Below are 17,214 nucleotides of genomic sequence, written 5' to 3' on the forward strand. Positions count from 1 at the left end.
AAAAAATCGAGCAACTGAGTGAACTAACTGCACATTTGACTTGTGTTGCGCAAGAATCTGCACCTGAGCCTTCTTCATGCTTCTACCATCATTTCGGTTCACCCGGCTGTGAGATAGCATGGAGAGAGCAAAGAGGCATAACACTACCAGACAGGATCAATACTCTGTGGGGCAGATTTATGTTTGACTTGCGCCTCATTTACGCCGCCGTTGCGTCACTTTTGTGACGCAGCAGCGGCGCAAATCCTGCGCCATGGTGCGGGGTATTTACAACGTGACGCATCTGGGAGATGCGTCACGTTGTAAAGCCCTGCGCCACATGTAGGCGTTCCAGGGCAGGTGGGGGCGTTCTGGCGCAGGAACGCCTCTTAAAAGTGGCTGAGTGAAATCTACAAGATTTCACTCAGTCACTTTTGAGCCCATGCTGCGTCAAAACCCTGCGCCTGCTTGAAGCAGGCGTAAGGATTGACGCAGCATTGTGCAGATAGGGCACCCCCGAGCCTTGCTGGAGCTGCGTTGCGCTTGCGACGCAACTCCAGCAATGCGCCACTTTTACGGCACAGATGTGTGACGCATCTGTGCCGTTTTTGCCCCATGGTGCGCCGCATTATAAATGCGGCGCATCCATGGTGGCGGAGCTGGGGCGCAAAATAACTGGCGCATCCCTGCTGATATGCAGGGATGCGTCAATTATTATAAATATGCCCCTGTATACTTAATTGAATTGTGTAGTATTAAGCACTGCTGTGAGGTTAAAAATAAAGTCTTTTCGAAAGAGAGAAGCACTGGACTAGACTTTGGAATTGTAGTGTATGTTGGTTGATTGTTGAGTCCTGATCTTGTACCCCCCACACTACCTCCCTGAGGTGCCTGTGACTACTTGCCCTCAGAACACTGACTGTCAAGATGAGGAACGTTGTACTTGGCCCAGTTTGCAGACCCGCGACAGGCTGGAACCCAGGACACATAGGTTAAACAACCGCAACCTCCACAGATGTCTACACTTGCATATCCTGTAGGTTATCAAGTTCGACCATGTGGAGGATCCTTACATTAAGGGCAAAACACACACAAAAAACCTGTGAACATTCTGGCGACAAAAGAAAGCTGGTGGTGCTGGAAAGCTGGAACATTACACAATAGTATTTACGGAACAGAAAGTAAAAAGAGCAGGGAAAATAATACGTTGTTAAAAACAAGGCAACATAACATGTCGATTGTAAATCTAACCAGTGACCCCACTCCTTAAAAATTAACCAAATATATCATGTGAGTAAACTAAAAAAAAGAGATGAAAAACCAAAACACAGCATGAATGCCTTAAATGCATTCATTCATGACGTTTCAAGGTCTGAGCTTGGAAGGCGTGCCACGACTTAGTACGGCGTTATTCGATACATGTCGAAATCACTTGTGCTTCCTGCCTTCCAGTAATTCAGAGCACTTCCTTGGCACTGTGTGCATGTTGGTGCAGGGAACAAATACTGGAAAAACAACTCTCTTTTACTCACTAGTTATTACACTACATATTGGACGGCATGCACTACTAAGGGTTACACGCCCATTTCACTTCAACGTCAGAATATATTTCAGAAACCTGAAGCCATCGTGGATAACTGCTCACAACCAGACTGCACTGTAAAATTGCTGAAGGGTTTTAGAAGTGGTTTCAGTGGGATGAGAAAAGTTGGAGATAGAGGCATAAGAAAAGCAACTAAGAGTTACTTGAGGGCTTGTGGCTTGAACATCTAGGGGCATGTTGTAGCACCAAGAGAAAGGGCAACATAACATTAAGTAGTAAGGCTTAGAGGTGGTGCTATCCCCGTGTACATACACCCCTTAGTATTTCTTATCCCCACAATATTGGCATTAATACTTGAGACACAACCATATTTTAGTATTTTGACACTTTTTGAGGAAAAGCTAGCATCGCTATCATTCACACACTTAGCCATAGTGCTTGTAAAACCTTTTATACACACTCTTTTGAAATATCTCACTGTTCCACAGTTCAAACAATCCTGACCCAAGGCTGGCCTTTCTTTTATAATTTGCCATATGGTACCACTACCAAAACAGTAGCACTTTCCAAACATGTCTGAAGCTTTTGGGAATCCTTTTTCTTCACACTCAGTATATTCTTAGAATATAACATTCTACCCTTATTTTCTTTGCTGCTATACAAAACATTACAACTACAGATTCTTGGAGCTTTCTAAAACTTGCCTGGCACACCTTCCAGTTAATTATGATTTGCAACCACATACTTAAGGAACAATCTCCATACGACCACAGCCTTTCCTGTATCACAGAGTTATTTGCATGCATGATAACTTGGAGGCTAATTTAGACTTTGATGTATGCATACAGGACATCTATTTACCTGTCCACCACCATGGAGGTCCCTCTGTCAGAATTACATTATGCTGAGTTGATACCCAGTCACTGATATGGTATGCCTCAAACTATAACATATTAAATAAAGGGCTAGACTCACACACTTACATGCAAAACATTTCACTCATTACCTTAACCATGGTGTTGGCATACATAATGTATGGCGTGGACTATATAGGAAGCACTACATCATAACATACCTTTGCAAGTAAAATATATTCTTGTTAAATGTAGTCACACACACAATACCACTCTAAATACCACTGAATCTAGTCACTCACGACAGCACTACCACACTTCCTTTAACACACATGTGAATGCAATTAACTACATCTCCCACAATGCAATATATAGTTAATGTCAAAACCTGGAAAAGGAAGCCAAATATTTCTCAATTACATGCATACATAGACATAAACTAAATATTCTTTAATGTATATCTTTTTTTTTTATTAATTAAACACCTAGTACACAGGTCTAGATCCCTTGGAGCAGTTGTTCTTAACTTTTTCACTTCTATGAACTACCAATGAATCCCTGCAGTAAGCCAGAGACACCAACCTAAATAATCTTTACTGTTTGAACCTCAAAACTGTACACAAAAATACAGAATCAATTATACATTAAGCAAATACATACATTATGAAATATTTTGATTGATTCATAAACATAAACATATTCAAAAAATGAAATTTTAATCGAAATGCACTTTTAATTGATGGAGCTTTTTAAAATGTGGTTCTCTTCCTAAAAGACGAAATGATATGCTGCGTACTATATTATCCCTTAGTCTTTTTCGCTCCAAAAGCATTAACTAGGGCCCTCATAACTCTTGTGGCTTCTTTAGTACAGCAGACAGAGAGCACAAAGCTAGTATGGCCGAAAAGAAAAGCAGACAAGATTAGCATGCTTACCAAGGTCGGGGCGCTCATCCTTCGGTTGTCATTGGGTGAAGTCTGCAAAAGAGTGACAGAAATATGTTTTTAAATATAATTCATATTTTTGTTTAACTAAGTTGTCTCTTTTATATAAGTTCAGGCTCTTTCGAAATGTGAGACCATTGACCATTTAAAAATAATAGAGTATGTCTTTGAAAATAACTAAGTTATAATAAAATGTATAGTTTCATGAGAGAGCTGTTTTCTAGGTGGAGAGCACACTGCTCTTTCACTGATGTGCTGTCTCTTGTGCTCTTCTCTCCCTTAGGACCTCACAACAAGTTGCCTTTTGGGTAGGTGTGCGCCATAGACAAACCACACGCTGATATACCTATATACATACAGAAGAGTGTATGATTGTATTCAGAGAAACAGTGTTTTTTCAACTTGTCTTTCTGCTGTCCCTCTGTGGCTGTCATCGTTGTATTTACATGTCAAAGTAATCCTACGAAAACAAACAGCCATCCACTGCAGATAAACTATCAGTCATCTATCATGGCTTCTGAGAGACTGAGGAAAGACAAATTCGGTGAAGCAGAACAGCAAGAAGTTGTTGATGAAATTGTGAAGGAAGAGACAAGTCTAATTGTGCACTTAGATCAAAAACAATGCCAAGATGAGAAGCAGAATTTGGCAGCAGATTATCAAAAAGTCCGGGCCCCATTACGATGGCGGGCGGACACTGTAACGGAAAACGGGACTGACCGCCAGAGGTGCGGCGGTCCTGCGAGGCCTATTAGGATGCCACCGCCACCCTGGCGGTTGCACCCAGCACCTTCAACTTTGTGGCGGACGGTGCTGTAAGCAGCACCCGCCGCAATGTTTAAGTGGCATGTTGTGCATTGCCATGCACAACGTGACAGGCACCGCGCGCTGCCTTCCACCATGTGCGTGGCAATGACCAAGTGCAGCTGCCCACCCCCCCACTCCCCGGGGGCCTGCAACGGGCCCCCACAGAGATTTACCGTATGCCTTTCCAAGGCGGAGTCTCCACCATGGAAAGGCATACCCACGGCATGCATCATAATATGGATGGCGGTGCCTGCAAGGCACTGCCAACATATTGTGGGCCTTTTCCGCCCGGCCGGCAATCGTGCAGATTGCCGACCGGCGGAAAAGCGGTGGAGGGTCTTTCCGTCCGCCGCGGTACCCCCGCCATACTAATGTGGCGGGGGTAACTCAGGTACGGATGGCGGGCAGTTCGCCACCGCCGGGGCGGCGGTGGCAATCCGCCCGCCATCCTAATGGGCCCCTTAATTCTGTTTCTTCACTCTTCCAGAGAATGGAGTACTGTAAAAATTGTTTCTAGAACTTTAATGTTGTGTGAGAGATTTGCTTTCTTAACACTGAAAATAATTTTTAGATGCAGTAAGAGAACCACCACCAAAATTAAACTTAGCCTCTAGGAAGAGCAAATAAGGAGCATCATAACTAAAACACTTTTTGGGTGATAGAGGGAGTTACAGAAGGTGGTGGAGAAGAAGAAGGAGGTAAGAGACAAACACACTTTTCTCATGCCTGCATGTATATCTTGATGTGTGCAAAGTAATGATATTATACTACTCCAAGACTTCTGTTTCCTCTGCCCACCCTCAAAATCCCTACTTTCCTACTCCCTATAGCAGCCCTTCACTTACATTTTTCACCTGCTCAGAGCAGGTGCTGAATATGAGCCAGTGCTTAATTTGTAATGCAATAAGGGCCGGTGCCCAAATCTCCGCTCTGAAATCCTCGTCTGGTACAATTAAGGGTTGGCATATGGAATACCAAGGTTGCATGGTCTTGAATTCACCTATGGACTCTTTTATCCACCAAAATACCTTCACTGCCCCTTTATCTCACTCTTACAGGCTCCTGCTTTCTACCTTTATGACAGTCTTTCTGTTTTGTTTGTCTTTCTATCTCTAGGTCTATTTTACCACTCCCCAAAAATAGGTGGCGGTACCCCCCACGGCAACTCACGGCTCAAATTAAGCACGGATGAGAGATATATTCCTGATTAAAAAAAGAAATATCATCCAGAATTCCGCCGGGTAGCAGCAGTTCCACACGATTATTCAACATTCCATGAGTATAAACTCTTTATTCAACGGTATTAAAAGGGTTTTATAAATAGGTACTGATTTTGATTTAACATGCCACCCTCAACTTCTAACTAGTGTTTGGGCCCTATGACATTAGACAAAATGGATTAAGATTTTTGGGTTATATAATTCCTTAACTGTAAACATATGTTACATTTTCATTACACATCATTTTATTGCATCATCATAAAATGTACATATAACTTGAATTCTTCATTAAAACATTTGTTTTGATTGTAGGTGGCCAACACAGCAGAGGTCCTCTGCATACCGTGCACCACCACCTCCTAGAAGATCAAGCAGCAGACCATCAGTTACAGCTTTGGTACTTCTTGGTCCACAGTCACAACCACTCCAGCTCAACCACTGTAACCACAGTTTCTGTTGATACTACTGCCACAACTTCAGTTTCCCATCAAATCCATCCAGAAGGTAGATCTTCAACTAGTGTTATGATGACCCTTTGCTTGCCAAATGTTTTCGCTCCTCTTTCACAAACCTCTGGAGAAATATCCATGTAAGAACTTGAAATGTATTAAGAACAGGATATAGAAATACCTTGTGTATAGCATGTTATTTCACACTGCTGGTCCTCTTACAGATGAATAGACTATACCACCAACTCCAGCCAAATATGGATAATGGTACCAGCAGTAACATTGTGGTGCAGATATTAGAACTTAAGTCACACAGAATCTCCACTGGCAGCTCCATACAAAATATGGAGGACACACAGAAGCTATTGGAGGTGTTTCAAATCAACTGCAATATCTCACAGCCAAAGAACTTTGCATGAAACTCATAATTACAGCTTGCAGATTTCTGCATGGTAATATCACAAGGTTTATCACATGTAATTTGTTTCACACGTGGGTTTACACCATGGCAAATTTGCATGCAAGAAAATAACATGCACAAAACTTGTTAATGTGTGGGGGAAAGTTAACACAATCAACTATGTATTATTGCACTGGACACAACTTGTAATCAGGGCCTTAGTCTGTGTCAAGTTCTGATGAGGGTGACAGGATCTAGCTATGCCGAATTACTCAGATGAAGATTGTACCATGATGGACGGGGGAGTTGTGAGTTTATATAGTTAAATATTTCTCTGATGAAGATCCCATAATTCTTGCAAATGCCAACCAAATATTTGTGAAGCCTTGTAATTGTAGGATTCCCCTTTTGCTTATTGATAGAAAAGAAAGATAATCAACATCCATTTAGTTTGAAAGTACAAAAAAGTGGTTTTAACGTTAGATGAATGGAAAACAGCACATACATTTCAGTTCCAACGAACAAGGATATATTGCTAGTAAAAAGTACACCAAGATGTAAAAGTAGGAAATACAGGAAACTCCAAGAGATAAGGGTATCCATTATCATCTCTTCTGCCTTCCTCATCCCAGTTCTTAATCTTGAGTGAGTGGCATCACTCAAACACAGGTATACGAAGCTGCTATGATAAAGGTTTTTCCTGACTTTTTATTAATTGTAGTCCTGGACTTCTGGCTTTCACCTCTTCTCTAACCTCGGGTGTAACCTGTTTTCCTTTCTGTCGAAGGTTGAACAGGTACCGAGCTGCACACCCTTTTCTATGTGGAAAAGAGGTACATTTATTTTCAGTAAAGATAAAGGGCCTGGTTTAGAGCTTGGCAGAGAGAATACTCTGTCCAAATGGATTACACACTGCATCAAACTGAGAGTCCAAACCCCTAATTTACAGGCTGGTAGACCTTAGTTATGTCAGCAATGGAGCCGGAGTAGCCATGAGTCACTGAAATACTCCTTCGAAAGACCAACTAAGTATGGGCAATCAGAAGTTCGCTTATAACACCATTTAGACTGGATGGTGTTATAAGCTTTTTTGCTCTTCATCACCACAAGGTAAAACCTGGCGGCGAGAAACAGTAAAAATTAAATATATATATATATATATATTCACTTAAAAAACCAAAGGTTTCACACATGTTATAGTTAGGTGGACATTTAACTCATAAAAAACCAATGAAATTCACCCGTTATAGTTAGTTCAGATAACTATAACTCGCGCGCCCGGAATCCACTGCTCATGACGTCACATATTACATCACTCATGACATGGTCAGTGGCATCACTCATGACATCACTGATGACATCATCCTTGTGATAGAGTGGCGGTCGCGCAAGTTATAGTTATCTGAACTAACTATAACGGGTGAATTTCATTGGTTTTTTACTAGTGAAATGTCCACCTAACTATAACATGTGTGAAACCTATGGTTTTTTAAGTGAATTTGTACGTTTTTTTAAATGCTGTTTTTTTGGGGTTTTTAAGGTTTTTCACCGTGCGCGCACGGTGCACGCACCCCGCGATTTAAAAAAAATAAAATAAAATATTTTTTTACCCTTCGGGGTCCTTTAGGGACCCCCTAACAAAGGCTAGGGGGTCAGGAACTCTCTACCCTGCCCCCTTTTTACGTTCGCCACCTCTCTTTTTCACTCTCGCACCCACAACAAACAAAATGGCAGTCGACACTTCCTGATTTCGACCGATTCGAACGTTGAGTGACATGTAACCACCAATCAGAATTACGCTCTCGCACGTTAGGGTGCACGCACGGTGCGCGCACGGTGCGCGGCTATAGATATGTATGTGCTTTTAACTGCAATTTTCTATGGAAATACTGAACAGATTGACTCCACACATGCAAAAGGCACATCCCTGACCTGAGGACTACCTCTCTGCCAAATTTCAAGTAATTCTGTTCAGCCGTTCGGGCTGTACCTTCAACTAAAGGTCCTATGGAAAAATGTATGGGGAAAACGCGTTTTGGGACCCCCCTTTTTTCTCGGCCCCCGCTTGACGAATCACCCCGAGACTTTCAGGGTAGGAGCTGAGCGGAGCGCCCCATTAGTTTTGACAATTTCGCGAGGATTCGGCAACCGGTGCCAAAGTTATTCAAAATAGAATTTTCAGATTTCCTATGGAAACACAGTCCTAACTATAACTATCTACTGGCGACCGCCAGTAGATAATATATATATATATATATATATATATATATATATATATATATATATATATATATGTATATATATATATATATATATATATATATAAAATCAATATGAGTCCAGTAGTAATAAGTCAACGTTTCAAGCCCACACTTGATTAAAACAGTGTCATCATCAGGTATATAAAGGTAGCAACCTACAACAAAACATATACATATTCAAGGAATTGGGTATTGTATACAAAAATTGTTTTACATTCAGATATGTCTACTGTAAAAGTAAAACATACCAAATCAATGGTTGTATTCCTCCAGATTCAAGGGGAAAACGACTTAGTGTATGAATCTAAAGAAATTGACAAAATGCGAAGGTATCACCAAACAATAACTATGTGTAAATGTGTGCCAATGTGTGGAAAGAAGGAGCACGGGAAAAGAACAACCAACCTTAAGGTCTTAAACACCGTTCAAGGATCAGTTTTGTAGGCCCAAATGTATATGGAAAAAGGGAACAGCTTAGGATGTCAAGTTTGACTCAGATGAATTGTAATTTAAAAATTATCTTTTAGTGTGAACTCAGATTTTAAGTTATAATTCTGAAAATGCCACTTGTAGAAAGCTGGCAGGGTATGCTCAGACGTGAGTCCCTTGCTCACTTTGCCACTGGATTCAAGCAAGCCTGGCTGAAGACGGCTGAAATGCCAGAAACCGGTCCTAGGAAGCTTGTTTCCGGTCCAGGGAAGGCATGGCTTGGCAGTTCGGGCTGGACTGTTCCCATGAGGCACAGGGTCAGACTGATTTGCATATGGCCATATCTGAACTGGGGTGGCAGAGTGGGCTAAAGAACGGTGATGGATTAAACCCAGATCTGTTGACTGGGTGTGAGTGTTTGTTTGGTTCTGATGCTCCGTCCATCACCATCCCCTTTTGTACCGTTTTGTCCGCCATAAGTTGGCAGGGTATGCTCAGACGTGAGTCCCTTGCTCACTTTGCCACTGGATTCAAGCAAGCCTGGCTGAAGACGGCTGAAATGCCAGAAACCGGTCCTAGGAAGCTTGTTTCCGGTCCAGGGAAGGCATGGCTTGGCAGTTCGGGCTGGACTGTTCCCATGAGGCACAGGGTCAGACTGATTTGCATATGGCCATATCTGAACTGGGGTGGCAGAGTGGGCTAAAGAACGGTGATGGATTAAACCCAGATCTGTTGACTGGGTGTGAGTGTTTGATTGGTTCTGATGCTCCGTCCATCACCATCCCCTTTTGTACCGACTTGTAGAAAGCTGGCATTGTCTTGTCCTAACTATTTGGTGACTGCTGCCTGCATCCTGGGGCACATGACTGTAAACAGCTTCACAGGTGTGTATTCCTCCCCAATAGTGAAACATAGGGGGCCTGGGTGTTTACAGGATGTACAATCCTGCCCAATTGGGTGGGGCAGAACTGTTCCCTGCCCCACTTACACAAAGGGCTCCTTCCAGTACACATTCAAAGGAACCCAACACAAGTCTTTTGTCACCACAGACTACTTGAAACCTTGAAAGGGAAACATTTTCCAAAACGAGATGTGGGGAATGCTAGGATGTCACCCCCACTTCAAAGGCTGGCACTAGGTATAAATATTGGACCTCCTGAACCACCTCTTCAGTATACTTCTAGACCTGTGGAAGGCTTCAAAAGTACTGCCTTGTACTCCAGAGGACTTCCTTGCTGCTTGAAACCTGCTTTGTTCTTTAGAGAACTGCCCTGCTGCTTGAGGTTGCCTTGCTGCTTGAAGCAAAGAGGATCATCTCCTTGAACCCAGAACTACCAGAGTGACTCAAAGAGTTAGTTGACTGGCCTCCTGCGTAAGCTACAGGGACATAACAAGCTCCAGAGACATTAAACCATGCACCTGGCCTCTGCTGGTGTGAGTCCTAACCCCACAAGTGGTGCCCCTTAGGACCTGGGCTTCTGTAAGTGGTGTTAGAGGTGCTGGTTCTGCCTAACATCAAAAGTTGGGACTTAGGGGGCGTGGCTGAGCCTTGAGACGCGATGGCCGCGACTTAGCAGAGCTCCGTGTCTTCCCCTTTCCCCCGTCTATCCGTGATATCTATCCGTTGGCCAGAACACGGTCTTGTGTATCGGAATATCCCTAGCATCTGGTGCGGCGGTGACAGAGCCTGTGGGAGGGTCGCTGACCCGCAGACGGAGACGTCTAGACATCGGGCCTACCAGGAGCAGTGACGCCGGGGCCTCGCGTGGTGTTAGAGGCCAGGAGAGAAGATACCGGACCGGGGCTTTGCTCTCGGGTGGCACCTGCGGAGGACAGAAGGCCGGTGCCGACTACCGGAGATTGGATTGAGTCCCCCCTTGGCACCAGGACAATAACGTGAGTGGGGCTTCCTCCCCCTGCTGCACCACAGAACCTCTGGGCCACGCACAGGGCCGGAAAGGACTTGGGCCTTGCAGCAAGGAGACGCTGGGGACTCGCGTGAAGGCGGTGGCCGTGAAGGAGGTGGATCGGCTCGGAACCTTGACCCTTGGTGGCTCCGGCAGGGATCGGGAGGCCGAAATTGGAGACCGGAAGTCAGAGTGAGTGTTCCTTTGGCCCCCGGACACTATTTGCAGCACGGTACTTCCCCGCAGCCCTCCTGAGTGCCTCGCAGACCGCGGAGGCTGAAGAAGCCGTGAACTAGTGATACGGCAGAAAAGATGCTTCCGGGTGCTTGCATGGCCTGGGAACCGTGGCGGTGATCACTGGTCCGGACAGTGGGGACGCAAATACATGTGAAGATCGGTCCGGTGGTGGGGACAAATAGAGGCTGGGCCTGTGTCGACGGGCCTTCAGGTGCAGAGGCGAGCGCGAGTGGAAGATAGCCCTGTGGTGAATCCCTGCAAACAAGGTCCCGCTGCAGCGGTGGGGGACAGGAGCCAGAGTAATTCAGGAAGTATCACTGGAATACCCGTTTTTTGTCAGGTAGGACGTCACAGCAGGCACCCACAGTGGACACAGCAACCGGATGGGGCTGGATGCCACGCAATGGTTGCGGCCCTCCCTTAATCAAGTCATTACCCACCGTGGCTGTACAATAGATCCGAGGAGGTGATGGCCTTGACTCCTCACGCTGCAACTCATACAACTCCGCATTGAAACGCATCCCAACTATTCTCACTGCCTTGCCTGACCTACAAGTTTGATTTGGTGGCATTGCCTGGGACACCGAGTGGCCATTGCTCTCGGGTGGACCCCAGCTGGTTTGACGGCCAACCGGTTGGCTTGGTTGGTGTGAGCGGGATAGACATAGGTGATAGCATGGCATCGTCAAGGGGCAGCAAACCAGTGCATCAAAATAGACTAGACTGTTACACTCTCCCCAAGACATCACTGCCTGATCCTTCCCCCAAGGGCAAGAGTGATGGAGCGCCGTCTGAGTCAGACTCAGAACCTACCCTCAAAGATGTGCTGGAGGCAATCATGGGTATCAAGACGTCTTTGGATCATAAAATGGATGCTATAACAGTGGTAGTCAACTTGCTCAGGGCGGACCAGAACAAACATGGTGAGAAAATCAAGCAACTGGAAATCACAACTGCGAGTCTGGTGGAAGATACTTCCTAGATGCAAACTGATATTAAAGAACTACAAACCTTTTGAAAGTACGCAGAAACAGAGATGGATGTCTACGAAGGGAGGCTGTGACGTAACAACCTGCGTATCCTGGGAGTTCCGGAAAAGTAGGAGGGGCAGGCTACCGATCTCTTTGTGGAAGACATCATCCTTAAACACTTGCAACAGAAGGGACTAGGGAAGTTTTTTGTCATTGAAAGAGCTCATTGAGTGCCGGGGGGTTGTCCGAAGCCAGGGGGCCCCTCCGCGCCCAATCCTCACCAGTACTAAACTTCAGAGATCGGGACGTTATACTTCAACATGCCAGAGTGGGACCTCCGCTCCGATATGACAACGCAGAAATCACCTTTTTTCTGGACTTCACCCAGATGGTTCAGAGACAGAGGCGCTCCTTCCTTGGGATCAAAAAGGCGCTGCGGGATAAAGGTTTTAAGTACGCAATGCTTTTCCCAGCCAGGCTCAGTGTGGAAGCCGATGGCAGAGCCTGGTTCTTTGATCAACCGGAGTTGGCAGCAGACTGGTTGGAGACCCGCTGATCGTCAAGAAACAATAGAGTGGGGGTAAAGTATGGGGGCGAGGGGGGGTTTGGGACCAGCAGGTGCCATGGACTTGGAGGTTTGCTGGTGAAGTGATTGTCCGCGGGTGTGAGCCAGGGATCCGATCAGGGATGCCACACATCGTTCAGTGGAGAGAAGAGCTTGACTGTCTCTGGAAGAGAGTTCCACAAAATAGAAGCTTGATAGGAGAAACCAGCTCCTCCCCATCTATCTCTTTTAATTCTAGGGACACAAACCAGCCCTGTGTTAGCAGACCTAAGCGTACGTAAGGGTTGGTACATGGGAAACAGCGATTGAATATCCAAAGCTCCACCTCCGTAGATGGCCTTGTGCACAAGGCAGAGAGCTTTGAAATTTACCCTCTGGCCCACCGGAAGCCAGTATAGTTCTTTAATTACTACCGAGGTCGGATGATGTTTGGGCAGATCATAGAGTATTCGTGCTGCTGCATTCTGGAGAGATTGGAGTTTTTTAATCTGTCCCTTACCTATACCAAGATAGAGCGTGTTACAATAATCAATTTTAGAAAGGACAAGAGCTCCAACAACCGTTTTCCTGAGAGACAACGGGATAAAAGGTCAAATCTTCCGTAAGATTTTCAATGTAAAGAAACAGGCTGAAGTGACTTGATTAACTTGAGAGGCGTTTTTTAGATCTTTATCAAATACCACTCCCAGGTTCCTCGTCCTAGTTACAGGTACTGGACAGGAGCCTGCCTCTGGGGCCACCAAGTTTGGCTCCAGATGGAGAGAAGTTGGCCAAACTCTATAACCTCGGTCTTATCCGTATTTGTCTTCAGGAAGTTCCTACTCATACACGCCATTACATCAGTAAGACAGTTCCGGAACCTCTCGGCTGTTCGCCCGACACTCTGAGACAGGGAGACCACTAATTGAGTGTCCTCGGCATAAGACACCAGCATTAAGCCATGTTCAGTGATTACCTGTGCCAGAGGTCTAACATACAGATTAAAAAGAGTGGGAGACAGTGCAGAACCCTGCGGGACTCCACACGGAAGATGGAATAATCCAGATTGTAAGCCATTCCAGTGAATCTGGTGCTCACGCGATGTTAAAAAGGAGGTGAGTAGGGTCAAGGCAATATCTACAATGCCCGCATCCTTCAGCCGCTGCACCAGCACCGAATGGTTCACGGTATCGAAGGCCGCGGTCAGATCTAATAGGATAAGTGTGGCTCTACCTCCCCCATCCATCACCTTCCGAATCTGTTCAGTGGCCATGAGCAATGCAGATTCAGTGGAGTGAGACGAGCGGAAACCATGCTGTGTGGGGTCCAACAAATTGTTCCTATCTAGATAATCCGTTAGTTGTAAATTCACAGCTTTTTCCAAGATCTTAGAAGGTAATGGAAGACAAGAAATTGGACGATAATGTTTTACGTCCAAAGGATCTAGGGAGGGTTTCTTCAAAATAGGCCTAATACATGCTTTTTTCCACAGCGTGGGAAAAACCCAAGAAGCAATGACGGCATTCATAAGGGGTGTCAGAAAAGAGCTAATCTTGTGTGGTAGTAGATGTAAGATGTAAGGCGGACATGGGTCCAATGGGGACTAATGTAACTTAGGCTATTGGTAGATCCGTATTTTGGGACAGTTAGTATGGCAATTCCATGACCGGGGGGGCTACCATGTACCCCAATTTACTACATTTAGTTGGTGTGTGCGAGCGACAGGCACTCTGCAAGTTTGATCATGGGCAGTTTGAAGCCCAGAGGGCAGGGGTGCAGGGAGGGGGGTGGTTGGGAAGGGTTGATTTATTTTGAGAGTTTTTGTTTGAGGTTCGTAATTGTTTTGTCGACGTCAACACAACGTAAAGCAGAGCGGGGGCAGTGTAGAAGTATAGGTCCAAATGGGTACACAGTGGGATACGGGGATTAAGGTCCTCAGTTGAAATGTCAACGGGCTCGGGGATAAACTCAAACGTAGCATGGTACTCCAATATATAAAGAGACAGTCCCCGGATGTCATCCTCCTACAAGAAACACACCTAGTCGGAAACATGTGTTATTCTATGAGCAGGGGAGGACATAAGCTGGTGGCGCATGCCGGTTTTACAACCGGGTCACGGGGAGTGGGCATAGCACTGAAAAACCCGTTCCCGTTTACACCGCAGTCCACTTGGTCTGATTATAGGGGTAGATATGTGGGTATCTTGGGCCTCTGGGAAGCGAGAGTTGTCACATTTGTGTCGGTATACGTTCCCCCTGGCCGCCGGAGTGAGATGTTTAAAGACCGGAGTTCAATCATGCTGTCCTTCCCGGAAGGCCTCCTCATGTTAGGGGGAGATTTTAATGCAGTAGCATCTAGCATCTTAGACCGCCACCCTCCGCGAGACATTAGACCCGCATGTCGGTGGTTGCCGGACTTTCTTGACGCAATGGAATTAGTGGATGGGTGGAGAACTCACAACCCAGATAGGGCTCAGTATACCTTCTTGTCGAGCGCCCATCACACTCTCTCACGTATTGACTATATACTTGTTCTGGCTGCATTGGCACTTGATATCAGAGAAATACGACACCTAGGTAGAGGTATTTCTGACCACTCACCGACCTGGAAACACATTGTCCTAGGCCGGAGGAGTGCAGGTAGACTCACCCCCATAATTCATGGTATCTCCGAGACCCCAGTATCCGAAAGAAACTAATCCAAGAAACAGATCATTATTTCCTTGACAAATGAGGGCACAGTGGAGTCAGCTCAGACTCTGTGGGAAGCCTATAAATGAGTTGTTCGGGGACAAGCCCTGTCCTTGATAGCAGGACAGAAAAAAGAAGAGGGAACTGGTACAGGTGGAGGACGAGGTACTGAGATTGGAGTCCGAACTGGAAACGGAGGTTACTCCAGAGAGTATACATCTCTTACATCTTAAACAAGATGAATTCAGGGTCATAGCAACGGATAGGGCCAAGGCCCAGGGAAGGGAAACGCAGAGTAGAATCTATGAACAGGGAGACGAGGCAGGAAAACTAATAGCATGGCTGGATAAGAAGGAATGGGTTAGTCGCCTTGTGCCTGAGCTCCGGGTGGAGGGAGTTGAGCCGGTCACGGACCCGCAGGAAATTGCCGACCAGTTTGCGGAGAATTATAAAAGTATATACAGCACTGAAGGGAACTACGCATTGAAAGAGAATTAGGAATTAATTCGAGACATCTCGCTCCCTGAATTGTCAGATGAAAACAGGGAATATCTGGAGTCCGAGTTTTCAAATGACTACGTAGCCCAAGCGATACGGGCGATTAACTCTGGGAAAGCTTTGGGCCCTAACGGTCTACCTATTGAGCTCTATAAGCTCCAGCCGGATAAAATAGCCCCATATCTTCGCCCGATGTTTGAGGACAGTAGGAAGAAGGGTGCACTTCCCATAGATCAACGGATTGCCAATATAGTAGTTATTCATAAGGAAGGGAAACCCGAGACCAGTTGTGCCTCCTATAGACCAATTTCTTTGCTGAATGTAGAACCTAAGATCCTTGCAAAGTTATTGGCGATCAGACTAGTAAAGGTGATAGATAGCTTGGTGCATCCGGACCAGTCTGGTTTCATGCTGCATCGTAACACTGCCTTAAACCTGCGCAGGCTACATGGGGTCCTGGGTAGAGCAGCAACTATCGAGGAACCGGCGGTATTGGTCTCGCTGGACGCCACCATGGCTTTTGACATGGTGAAATGGCGTATCTTTTTGCAGTACTTGCTAAAATGGGCTTCGGACCGAGATATGTGAGTTGGGTACAGCTATTGTATTCGGAGCCATTGGTCAGGGTAGTGGTGAATAATCGCACTTCAATGACATTTCAATTGAGTAGGGGAACGAGACAGGGGTGTCCTTTGTCACCCCTCCTGTTTGCTTTGGCTCTGGAGCCCCTGGAGGCGTGGATCCGGAAAGATCTGTGGAATGCGCTGGTCAAGAAGTTGGGAGGATGAAATATCCCTATACGCGGATGATATCCTATTGTATTTGACTTCTCCGAGGGCCTCTTTGATAGGCTTATTTGATATCCTGGCGGTGTTTGGGAGATATTCAGGTTTCACCGTGAATTAGACAAAGTCTGTCCTCTACCCACTACAGGGAGCACCCCCCGCTATTCCGAGGAGCTACCCTCTTTGGGTAGCGACTGACGGGTTCCAGTACCTGGGCATCTTCATCTCACTCAACCCTGTGAGCCGTTTCACCCGTAATTTCCTACCGCCTATACGGAGGCTGAAAAAAGATATAGTGGCCTGGAAAGATTTACCTCTCTCACTGTTGGGCAGGGCAACTCTTTTTAAAATGATGTCCCTGCCCCGCTTCCTTAATGCCCTCCAAAATTCAATGGACCCAGTCCCTGCCTCATACTTCAGGGAAATAGAGAGTCTCCAGAGGGACCTTCTGTGATGCGGATACCCCCGGATTGCATTAGCTAAACTCACTCTGAATTGGTATGATGGAGGCATTAGCCTCCCTGATATCAAAAAATATTATTGGTCAGCCCACCTAGCTGATATTAATCATGGAACGTACGGAGGTCTTGGCGATCCTGGATACGCCATGGACAGATGGCTCCTCCCAGGGGGGGACTATGGGAGGGCGTTATATTCCAAACCTGGTAGATACCATTTGACTGGTCCAACCGCCC

At 45.8% G+C, this 17,214-nt stretch overlaps 1 protein-coding gene across 1 annotated transcript in view; it reads right to left on the reverse strand.

Moving 5' to 3' along the window:
• The window catches only part of LOC146821928 (uncharacterized), a 477,592-nt gene that overhangs the window by 306,176 nt on the left and 154,202 nt on the right, over positions 1 to 17,214 (reverse strand). Inside the window, exon 7 of the mRNA XM_085609939.1 lies at positions 3,312 to 3,353. Within this exon, the coding sequence (XP_085466065.1) occupies positions 3,312 to 3,353 (42 nt within the window). The remainder of the gene's footprint in view (positions 1 to 3,311; positions 3,354 to 17,214) is intronic.

The sequence above is a fragment of the Triturus cristatus genome, chromosome 6 (assembly GCF_964204655.1).
Source record: "Triturus cristatus chromosome 6, aTriCri1.1, whole genome shotgun sequence".
Lineage (NCBI taxonomy): Eukaryota > Metazoa > Chordata > Amphibia > Caudata > Salamandridae > Triturus > Triturus cristatus.